At 52.5% G+C, this 12,016-nt stretch overlaps 1 protein-coding gene across 3 annotated transcripts in view; it reads right to left on the bottom strand.

The window, feature by feature from the left end:
* The window catches only part of TMEM184B (transmembrane protein 184B), a 48,151-nt gene that overhangs the window by 9,342 nt on the left and 26,793 nt on the right, over positions 1-12,016 (bottom strand). For all 3 annotated transcript variants that reach the window (XM_087448921.1, XM_087448924.1, XM_087448922.1), the window contains exons 4-5: positions 1,884-1,974; positions 1,298-1,373 (exon numbers count right to left, since the gene is read on the bottom strand). In XM_087448921.1, coding sequence (XP_087305047.1) covers positions 1,298-1,373; positions 1,884-1,974 — 167 coding nt within the window. The remainder of the gene's footprint in view (positions 1-1,297; positions 1,374-1,883; positions 1,975-12,016) is intronic.

Raw genomic sequence — 12,016 nt, 5'->3', positions numbered from 1 at the left:
ACAGGGCTGGGGAATCATTTATAACAAGGCAAGCACACAAGCCAGTGATCATGGGATCCAAACTTTGTACACATATAATCATCAAAGGAGGCCGTGAGTCACAGCTGGGCCCTGGGCGCAGAGCTGGTAAACAATGGCTCCGAAAGGCCCCAGCCACCCTGAACCAGGACAGTTTTAACTCTCTTCCTGCAGGCCCAGTGGGGAGATTCTGAATTTAGGAAGACCCAAGGGAAGGAAGATCTGGAAGCAGAACTGGAGACCTGGTCTGCCCAGGCAGGTGCTTTGTGGGTGTGCCTGCACCGTGGGCAGTGGCCCTGCATAGAAGGGAACAGAAAGGCCGCCCTCCAGCGGGCCGCGATGATTGCCTGTGGGTTTCACTTCCCCTCGTGACTATCTTGGCGATGCTGGAGAGGCTGACAGAGGCTTTGTGGAGCCCGAGAGGAGACTAAGGCGAGGTCATGCAGGCTGGGTGTGGCACAACTCTTCCTCCCTCAAGAGACGGTGGGCTCCAGGCCCGGCTGTGTTAAATGCTTTACATCCATTACCTCATCTGTTCCTTAAACCATCCCTTGAGACAAGCATCATTACGCCCATTTTACAGAAGAGGAAACTCAGACTCAGAGACGTTACGTAACTTAGCCAAGCTCACATAGTCAGAGGAGAAGCTGGAAATCAAACTCAGATGGTCAGGCACCAGGCCCATGCATTTAACCACACCACCACCCTGCCTCCACCCAGGACACTCTGGACCACAGGGAGGGCAGCCAAGGAAACCAGAAGCTGCTCGACTGCCGACTGGGAAAAGGGGGACGAGACCCGAGACTACACAGGGCTGTTTGCTCATGTGTCTGTAATGCAGAAACCCTTCTGGCCTCTAGCCACAGCTGATGAGAAGTTTTCAAACTGGGATTCTACAATCCCCATGCACTTCCTCTGATTCTCACATACACCAAGATGTGGTCAAAGTGAGCAAGAGTCTGGGACCAGTTCCTGCCCAGGGCTGCATCAGACACTCCACGGACGCCTGTCGCTGCCCCTCTGAGCACACCGTAACACATGTGCATCCCAACAGCTTGGGGAGTGGCTGCTGGGGTTTGGGGTGCCTCTCAGGAAAAGAGAACTCCACAGGTGGGGCCCAGGGCAGCCTCCAGCAGGGTCACCCCTGCCCTACACCCGCCTTTGGTACTCTGTCAACTAGGGCAGTGCAGCCCCTGCAGCTGCTGCTCCAGGGCACTGTCCCAGGCTCCTGGGCCCTGGCCTGCAACTCTTGACCGGGGCAGCTGCTGGGGGCACACACCTGCTTGCAGAACCGTAGGAATCCAATGGAGTAAGTCTTTCCCCAGAGGCAGCAAGTGCCATACATACAGCTGGACCTGGAGGAGACAAGCGGAGATGGGGTTGGTGAGCAGAGCCAGGACTCAAGAAAGGTGAGGTTGGGGAAGGCTGCCCTCCCTTACATGCAGGCAAGCCGGGGTAGAGCATAGTGGGGTGGAGGTGGCAGAGACCCTGGGCAGCCTATGAGCCCGAGGCCAAGCACAGGGAGAGACACAGGAGATCACGTGCAACTGCAGTAGGGTGTGAGGGAGCAGGGCTGCACTGGCCTAGGGATAACAAACCAGCCTGAAAAGCACTGAACGTGAAAACCGCCAGAGGGAGAAACAGGCCAGCGGGAAGGGACAGGAAGGGAGCAGAAGAAAGCGCCAGGGAGGCCCTCCCAAGAGTCCCCAGGAACAGCCTCACGCAGGAAGTGCAGGAGAGGCACGGCAGGTCAAGGTCACGGGCAGAAACGGTCTGTGTGTCCAGGTGATGCCAGGACAGCTAAAAGAACGTCAGCCCCAGGAAACAGGGTGGTACGGGGGCCTCCAGGGAGACTTCATACTCACTCGATGGGCTTCCCTCTGATCTCTGACATGATGGAACTTTCTCCCCCGAGGTATTCATAGCATAGGCTCAGGAAATTATAGATGACCAAGGCTGTAAAAAGAGTGTCCAGAGAAAACCACCCAAATCAACAGGATGGGTAAACAGACGGCGGAATTCTAAACCACAAAGAAAGTGAAAGAACCACAGTCACAGGCAGCAATGGGGGCACCTCAGGAACGTAAGAATGCACAGAGGGGATATTCCGTCTGTAATCAAAATCAGGCAAAGCTAGATCACGTCGTAGGGGATTGTCCGTACGAGGGATGTATGCATAACCCAGCTGGTCACACTGTAAAGGACAGCCAAGTGATTATGGGGGGGGGGGGGTCAGGACGGGCACGCTGGCGGAGCTGGCAGTGTGCACCTTCTGGGGTTCAGCAGCAATGGCTTTATAAATTCTTTACTAGTTTTAAGCCCTTTTCTGTTTGTGTGTTACGGATCACAGTTTTACAACAAAACAACAATAAAACATTCTCCAGAGGGATCTCAGGAGAAATTCTAAGCGAGAATGAGAGAGCAGAACCTTCACCCATTCGACAACCTGTCGTGGCATCTCGGCATGCACAGCACTGTAAATCGTAACAAAACATGTGAGAGGGACAGAAGATGTAGCACAAATGTCTTGGGAAGCTGGGCCAGCTCACTGGGAATCAGGACACAGCTCGACATCACCACAAAGACACACAATTTCCAACAGTGACCGATGGCATAGTAGAAGTATGTTGTAAATGCTATAAATACAGCAATATGTTGTAATCAGTCTCCTGGTCAGAGGATTTCTGCTGGGTCAGCAAAATGAAGCCTGCAGGTGCTAGAGGCTTACGGATGTGCCTGGAGTGAGGAAGGAGAGAGAGTGTGGGGAGGAGTAAGAGAGCACAGCAGGGGACACCACGAAGGAGAGGGTGCAGGACGAAGAGCAGGGGCCAAGAGCGTGGGAACCAGAGAGGCATCCAGAGAAGGAGGCCAAAGGGAGGGTCAGCACGGTGTCAGGGGATAGGAGTGTCAAGGAGGCACCAGTGGCCCTGCAGCCAGAGGGCTCCTTCTCATCTGATCCTGCCATCCCCCTGCGGCATCGAGGCTCCCCAGCACAGCCCCTCGGCTTGGCATTCCAGGTCTTTCCATAGGAAACTTGGTCCCTGCCCACCCCTTGCACCTCCTTCCCTGCAGGTTACTCCCTCCATGCTTTTGCACTGGCTGACCCCACCGCCTGGGGAACCCTTCCCTCCACATTCCTGGTACCCACCAAAGCACCAGACACCACCCACCCTGAGAAGTCTCTGGCGCCACCACGGAGGCCAGTGCATTCTCACCCACACTGATGCTGTGCGGTACGTCCCGCCCTGTAGTGTGATCACCGACTGGTCTCACAAGACCGCGGCCTCAGTGCTCGGCACATAGCAGGCACATACCACAAACATGTGACTGCTTTGAGCAGGAGCACATAAAATCCTGGCGATACAGTTATAGGCAAAAGCTGGCCTTCAGCAATTTGGAAAGGAATGTATTTGGGGTGCTCTAAGCCACTCATAGTCGCTCTAACCTATTAAGGACTCCGGTCTCCGGCCGGGGTTGGGGGCTGCAGGTAGCAGCACCCTGCATGAACAGGACCCACAGCACCTACCACATGGTGCTGTGATGGTCCCTCTACAGACACAGAGGGTTTGCAACGTGGGTCTGGCACCGGTTAGCCGTGAGCCTCTCTGTGCCTCAGTTTCCTCCTCTGTTAAATGTGGATAACAGAAGCAACTATCTTGACAGGTGGTTGTGCAGTTCAAGTGAGTATGCAAAGAAGAGTGGCCAGTGCTTGGTGGCACTCTGAGTGTTGGCTGTCACAGACATTACTGTTTACCTGCCTGCCTTCTTCAAGGGCCTGTGTCCCTTCACAGGGCTGAGGAACCCGTGTGCTGCCTGCCTGGCACAGAGGCAGCTCAGGATGTTCTGTGACCGCAGGAGATCTCCGATGAACCCCAGATTACTCTTCACTGACAAGAACTTTGGGGCATCTGGGGGTAGGGGGGCATCAAGCCAAATCTGACATCAGCCTGCTTAATAACCTTTGTCCAAAACCACACAGGCTAAGTAGAATAAATGAGTCCATTCCGAGCTGGGTCTAGCTATATTGTGGTCAATGGTATTTTCCAAAGATGGCTACATCCTGTGATGCAGACACTCCTCCACTGAGAGATGGGGTCTCGCTCCCTCACTTTGCATCTGGGTGGACCAGGGTGACTACAGCAGAAGTGATGCTTCATGACATCTGATGTTGGGGTTGGAAAACGCCTTGTTCCTCTGGCTCTTTCTCTCGAGATGCCTGCCCTTGGACCCAGCCACCACACTGCGAGGAAGCCCAAGCAGCGCACGTTGAGCGTCCACATGGAGAGGCTCATGTGGGAGGAACTGAGCCCCCAGCTGACACCAGCATCAACAGTCAGACATCTCAGTGAACAAGACTTCAAATGACTCCTCCCCCCGCCTTCGGGTTCCCCGGCTGAGACCCAGACATCACAGAGCAGGGACACACCGTCCCCACCATGCCCTGTCCAAACTCCTGACCTGCACTATCTGTGGACAAGATAAATGGCTGCTTTACCCGTCTCTTCTGGGGTAGTTATTTATGCAGCCACAGGAAGTGGAATGTATCTAAAACCACTCCTGGAGTTCCCAGGACGTGCCATGACCTCTCATGTCTCCCCACAGTAGGACATTCTGGTCCCTCTGCTAACTCCCAGAGGCAGATCCAGCTGAGATGCCACCTCCTCCTTGGTGGCCTCCTCTATCCTATCACCATGCTCACTTCACACACTACGATCCCTCTGCTGATTCGTCTGATCCTTCCAGTACAAAGGGCAGCATAAAGTAGCAGGAAAGCTATGGACCCCGAAGCCAGATGGCCGGGGTGTGGATTGTGGCTCCACCACTTAGGAGCTGTGTGGCCTCAGGCAAGCTTCTTAAGCGCTCTGTGCCTCGGTTTCTCCTATGTAAGTGGGGATAGCAACAGCTGCTTCTTTGGGGGGCTGCTGTGAGGATGGGGTGTGACGCCTTAGATAAGGCTGAGCTCAGAGTGAGCAGTCCACAGTGTGTTACCTATTGAATTTTCAAGACTGTAAACTCCTTGCAGGTAGGAACTGAGGCCATCCCCAACAACTACCAGAGGGCCTGGCACTAACATACACCCAGTCAACACAGGAGGAATGAATGGACAGACGTGGGCCATAACTCCCGGTAAGGCTCAGAGAGGTGGAGCAGGCAGGTACAGCCTACACTCAGTCCCACGATCACCAAGGTGATCACACTTTCGGTCGCCAAAGACAAAACCCCCCAGAAAAGCCACAGGGGCCTGAGGTTCATCAGCCTCCTCCTTCCAGAACTGTCCTCCCAAGCTAGGCAGTCGTGTAACCCACTCCTGGGAAGAGCTTGGTGCCTGAGCTCACATCCTTTCTTGTGTTGCAACATACGTCAGCATCTTCTTGAATGATGTGGTCCAGCTGTTTATCCACAACCAGTTCTGCATTCAACTGGTCAGAATCCTCAAATTTCATCCATCTCTCTCAGTTCAAGATTCTTGACCTTTTAACGGAACTCTGGGGCCACGCAGTCTAAAATGCCAATTTGCTGATGGTTTCCCTTAAAAATTCATTAGTGAGTCAATAACGCATTTTCAGAGAAGGGAGACAAGACAGAATCTCCTCAAGATGACTCAACCAGCCCACAGCAGGACCCACTGACCATCTGGACAAATCAGTTCCCTCCTAGGAAATTACAGATCCTCGCAAACCACCACCCAACCCCCCAGCAATGGTGTTTAAAACGGACAACTCAACACACACCCCAGGAACAAACACAACAACACGCTGGCCCTGGACACAGAAGAACAAAAACGCTCGGATGGAGATCAGGAGTGGGCTTCTCAGCCAGCAGCCTCGTCGCCTGACCACCTTCTGACCATAGATCCAGTTCTGGTCCCCTGGAGAGGCCTCAGAGACACAAAATGACATTATGACCCTAAATATTCACTACAGCCTGTGTGCCAGGCTCTTTGCGAGGCCCCAGGGACATGTAAGTGACCAAGGGACCCAAGACCAGTCCCCCCAGTCTACAGGGGGGCATCCAGCATGAGGGAAGGGATGGTCTCTCTCTCCCCCCCGCCCTGGACAATTAGGTACCTGGAACTTTCTGCTCCATTCTAGATACCAAATCTTAAATGAACTCGAGACAAATGCACACAATCAGGAGAGAAGGACCAGGATGGAGATGAACTAAGGATCATACTGCAGCCTCGAGGCCTGGACAGGGGTCACTCTCTTCATATAAGTGACAGCCACCTCATCCAGAGGGTCAGACAGGACCCACTTGTCCCGGGGAAGATCCTAGGACTTCAGTTTCATCTAAGAAACAATTTCTAACAGGCAGTCTTCAGAGATGGACAGTAGTGAGCTCTCTGCCAGTGGAAGCAATCAGAGGCTGGCAGCCTCTTAGAGACATTATAGAGAGGTTCCGAGCAGCTGTGACTTTAGAGTCCCTTCCGACCCTGAGACTCGAGGCTTTCTTTTCTCACTGGCAGCTTCTCTAACCCGGAGCGGCCTGGGCAGGAAGCTGCAGTACAAGAGACTGCTCTCCACCCAACCTCCAGCACAGCCCCGAGGGCCTCCCACTCCGGCGTCTCCGCCAGAGCTCCCTGCTTCAGGAGTCCTCACTGGCTCTCCGCTACAGGCGAGGCAGGCATGCCTGTCTGTGCGTCCAATAAGGACTCACTGGACAGTAGGTGTGCCAAGTGCTGTGTGCAGAACCTCAATGACCCCTGGGCACACAATGACCATTCCAAGCTCACCTTGTCTGCACACCTTCAGCACCTCTACCTGGCCCCACGGCCTAGCCTTCTTTCCACACAAACACTTCGGGTATCTGGAAAGACTTGGGGCACTCCATATTCCACATAACTTGTGAATGATCCTGGAAAACTTAATTTTCACCATTTTGGACAGAAATCTTCTCTGCTCAGTAAATAAGGGCCTCAGAACATTCCTTCCCCCTTTTTCAGTGAACAGTGATCATCACAGAAAATAGTGGATACAATGTGCTACAACCAAGGCGGGCAGAGACCCGCTCCTCTGCAAGGACCCCAGATCCCTCGCTGCTCCAAAGGCAGTTCCCTCCTCTTGGGGATTTTCCACCCTCTGCTGAGCCTGCTTGTTGCCACTTCTTGTCACTCGGAATGCTGTTTCTGATCTCTCTCTTCCATTGGTTTCTTCTGAATCTTTCTTTATTCTGATCAATCGAACTCTTGTAATTCCTGGCTCTGTCAGAGCTGTGGCCATCAAGGCCACACTTAGCCGGTGAGTTCTTTGAGTAGCACACCGGCCTTTGGGTCATTGGTGGCCCTGTGTCTGTGGCCCTCAGCTGGGTTCATTTTGGCTGTACTCTCTCTACCTAGGAAGATGTTTCACTTTGGGCCAGATTCCAGGAAGTTAAGTTTGTCCAAAATCTGAAACTGGGTGTATAAAGCATCATTCTTTGATTGTTCCTTTCCATGCATGTAAATCTCTTCCCCTAACAAGAGTTCATACTTTTCCAGGGGAGAATTTGTCCTGTACTCTTTTACCAAGCCTGGCACAGAGCAATTCCCAGGACTCAGACCTAGGGCTGAGTCTGGCCTCTGGCAATTACTCTCTGGGTAATCTTGGGTAAGTTTCTTAGCCTGCTCAAGTTTTTTTCCTTCACATTTGTAAAATGAGGATGATAATATATACTCCACCAGATAACTGGGAGATGAGATGAGCTAACAGTGATGAAAAATACGTAGTAAAACTGTGAAGTAGCACATAAACATTATTAACAAAACAGTGCCTGCATAAAGCAATGGTCGAAGCTGCACCTCCTCTGAAGTCTGGCCCCCCTGTACCCCTCTGACCACAGAGCTCCCCAGGGCTGTCTCAGAGCCATCTTCAGGGTCTCCCTCCCACCCCGACCACAATCAAATACTAAATGCACGTAAGGGGGCTGGTTTCCACCTCCCCTCTGTACCCCTGGTGGCACGTCCCAGTACTGTGTGAATTACGGCCTTACAGAGGGTAGATACACCAGCAGTGGGACCGTGGGCAAGCCTCTTACTTCTCTGAGACTCAGCCCTCTCCTTGGAAAATGGTACCAAAATACCACCACCAATTTACAGGGTTTATCTCTACTCTATCCCTCCCCTCCCTCCTGAAATGCCACTAAAATGGGCGGAAAAGTACAAACCTTCAAGGACAAGGAGATGGCATCAGAGGCAGCTGACAAGAGATGTTGACAAAAGCTCTGGAAGATGCAGCATGGTCACTGACCCGGAGAGGGGACGGAGCTGGTGAGAACCCCAGAAACCCTTACAACTGGACCTACCAGGCAGTTCTGATGGCTGTGGGTGAGGATGCAAACAGAAAAGTCTCCATGTGCAACTATTGGGTTTTTACTTTCAAGATGGGTTGAGACAGCTCTGCCCTCAGAGAACTTGGCCCAGCTGAGGGCAGCAATGAGGAGACTTGTGGAAAATAGAGATGAAGTCTGAATACGAAGGGCGAGATGTCCAGGTCCCTTCCCCCATCTGCAGCCATAACTCAGCCCGCTCAGCTTTTATCTCCCAGGCTGGAGATGAGAAAATTATTCTCTGTGGAAACAGGCCCAGAATCAAAAAGTCTTCATTTGGGGCCTGCCCCGCACCCCCCCCCCCCACATTAAAATGGCAGAGGAAATGCCCCGTGCCCCATCACCCAATGGGGAGGCCCACTAGGCCCCCCGCACAATGACTATCCCACCTCTTGTGAGATTTCAGAACACTGGGGATAAAGGCAAGATCTTCTAGAAGCAAGAAAAAAAAAAGCAGGTCACATCCTGGCATTAAGGATTGAATCTGGCAGACTTTCCAAAAATGACGCTGGAAGCTAAAACACAGTGAAAAACATGCCTTCATAATTCAGAGGGAGAATGATTTCCAACTTAGAAGTGCATTCCCATTGAACACCAAACAAATACAACAATATAACAAAGATAATTGCAGACAATTTTCAGATTTCAAAAAATACAACTCCCATGCACCCTTTTTCTCAGAAACCTCCTGGAAGATGTGCTCTAACCAAAATGAGAGAGCAAAACACGAACATGAAAAAACTGGCACCCAGGGAACAGGTGATTCAGCACAGGAGAGGCGAACAGGATTCCCGGGATGATGTGAAGGCAAGACCCGGCACACAGCTGAGCAGTACGAGGCCTGAAAGCAACCAGTCCAGAGCAGAGCAAGGAGGGCAGGGCTCCGGGGAAAATGCCACCCAGGGAAACCCAGAGCTAACAGATTATTAACAGATGTGTCTGACTGCACTGAGAGGAGGGTTTCTCTTTTTTATTCAGTTGAAGCATTTGAGAATAAATTAATGATAGACACATAGAAAACAGAGCAAACCAAAAGGCAAGGCAAGTAGTAACCAGAGGAAAAACAAAAAGTTGTACAAGGAAACGTAGTCTTAGGACACTAAGGCTCAGCTTCGAGCGATATTTACAGACACACAATAATGCAAACACTGAATGCAGACTTAGAAAACATTGTGATATAGTCACATTGAAAAGATAAAGGAAAGAAAACTCCGTGGGGGGGGGGGTTGGGGGTGGGATACCTAAATCAAGGCCTTGTACAGTAGGAGGTCACCATGGAACACTACCTAAACCTGAAAATCAAGCAACAACAGTATAAAAGCATATTTTTAGGTTATTCTAGGAAAAAACAGTTTAAAGCGTTGAAAGTGCAGTGACCTTGGGAGTGAGGAGGCGTCAGGGCAGTTTTGTGTTTCAACCATACACACCTATTATGGATGGTCTCTGACTTACAATGGTTCGTAAGATCTTTTGACTTTACAATGGTGCGAAAGCGATATGCATTCAGTAGAAGCCGTACTCCAAATGTCGAGTTTTGATCCTTTCCCAGGCTAGCAGTATGCAGTACTATACTCTCCTGTGATGCTGGGCAGCGGCAGCGAGCGCAGCTCCCAGTAGGCCCCGTGATCACGAGGGTGAACAACCAATACACTTACAACCATTCTGTTGCCACAACCATTCTGTTGTTCACTTTCAGTACAGTGTTCAATACATTACATGTAAGAGATATTCAACACTTTACTATAAAATAGGCTTTGTCTTAGAAGCTTTTGCCCAACTGTAGGCTAATGTAATTGTTCTGTGCCCGTGTAAGGTAGGCTATGCTAAGAGTGACGTTCAATAGGTTAGGTGTATTAAACGCATTTTTGACTTATGATATTTTCACCTTACAATGGGTTTATCAGCATGTAACTCCATCGTAAGTCGAGGAAGATCCGTACTTCAATAAAAGTAAAATTTTGGTTAATTTTGTTAAAAAGAAAAGCAAATGTCTGCACAATGCCCAGTGGAGAGCCCGGCTCTGAGCTGGCTTTGGTCTGGGCTGGCTAGGTCTGAAATAAGAGTTCTCCAGCCCAGTCTACTCCTGCCCCCTTCCAGGGTCTTGCAACACTGAGGAGGAAGGGGGGAGGGGTGATGAATGCGGGGGCTGTTGTTTAATTTTAAGGGACACACCCCATCACCAACTCCGCAGTGGCAGGGCTTGTGGGCAGCTGTAGCATTTGCAGATAAAAGAACAATGGCGGACGGTCCGAGACACAGTGCAGAGGTGTGGGAAAGGGCAAGGCGAGGGCCACGCCCACAAGTCAGACACCATGGCTGGAGAACTCTGGAGAACTCGGGGGCAGCCTGAACTTCACAGCAGCTGCTGGGCTGTTTGTAAACTCCCTCCGAGAGGCCGAGGGGAATAGCGTTGCTAGGAGATGTGCTTGGCAGGGCAGCAGACTTGTTGCGACGACCTTTACACAGGGAGCGAGCAAGGTTGGGACAGGCAGGGCCTGAACAAAGAGGCTTCTGGAGTGGGGGGAGCCCGCCAACCATCTGCTGCCGTCTCCACGGCACGGAGTGAGGTTCGTGCCCGGGCTCCCTGGCTGAGCCCCGCCCCTTCTGCCAGGTGCCCCAGTCTTCAGGGCCTGGCAGAGAAGGGGGCCTACACTGGCCCCCCGAGCACAGAGGAGGGGGCCCCCTTGGCAGGGAACAGCTTTTTGCCGCTGAAGGAACCAGTGGGCAGATGCTGCTCCTGGGCACCCATGTGAGGCTGGCAGCTGGATGGATAAAGGATTCTCAGCCCCACCTTCCCAACCCCAGCCTTTATGGCTCCCCAGGTACCCAGAGGTTTCCCTGGGGACTCTGCTGCTTCCAGGAACATGAGGCACTAGAGCCCCAGTCACGCCCTGAGCAGGTCCCCCCACGCCTCAGTATTCTCAGCTGGCAGGGCCGGGCGGGACACCAGCCCAGGAATTCAATGCGGCCCCACGTGGGCGAACACAAGGCACGTAGCAGGTGTTTGATAAAGTCCCTTATTCATTCAAAAAATACGGAGCGAGGGAGCACCTCTCAGGTACCTGGCTCCATCGGCCCAGCCCTCCACCCGCTCCTGCTCTCGCAGAGCTGACAGTCTATTCAGGGAGACAGAGCAAACCAGGCCCACGCTGCGCGCACTGAACTGCAAACCGCGGTAAGGCCACCAAGGTGCGGACAGGGTGCTGGGAGTGGGGGCAACAGGGAGAGCCTTTCTGAGGAGACCTGGAGTCAAGATGAAGGAGGAGGAGCTGGCCAAGGAAGAGCTCTGCAGGCACCGGAGAAATTCCGGAGGTGCCAGACCGGAAAGGAGCCCAGCGCGGCTGCCGCGAGGCCGAGGTGGCTGGAGGGGTGAGCAGGGCCGTGTGCTCCCGTTAGGCGCCTGCACTTCCTTGCCAAGTCCAAAGGCATTTCCTGTGCCCTAGGAGCCCTCAAGGATACACGGGTTCAAAGTAGGACAGGAAGAGAGACTCCGGCTTCTTAGGGGTCAAGCATGCTGCACCCCAATATCCATGGAGCCCAGGGCCAGGGGCAAAGCCCTCCCGGGTCAGGAAAACAAACAACCGGGCGTGGTCAGAGCTGCCCGGCCTCCGTATAAGAAAAACCATATGTGGTCACTACCCAAAACCGGCAGTGGAGGTACGGGGAGGAAACTGGAAAATGCACAACCATGAGA

Source organism: Ceratotherium simum, chromosome 25 (genome assembly GCF_057802395.1).
Source record: "Ceratotherium simum simum isolate JZ-2026a chromosome 25, ASM5780239v1, whole genome shotgun sequence".
Classification (NCBI taxonomy): domain Eukaryota; kingdom Metazoa; phylum Chordata; class Mammalia; order Perissodactyla; family Rhinocerotidae; genus Ceratotherium; species Ceratotherium simum.
The sequence above is the reverse complement of the archived record's forward strand: the minus strand, read 5'-3'. Positions and strand labels throughout refer to the sequence as shown.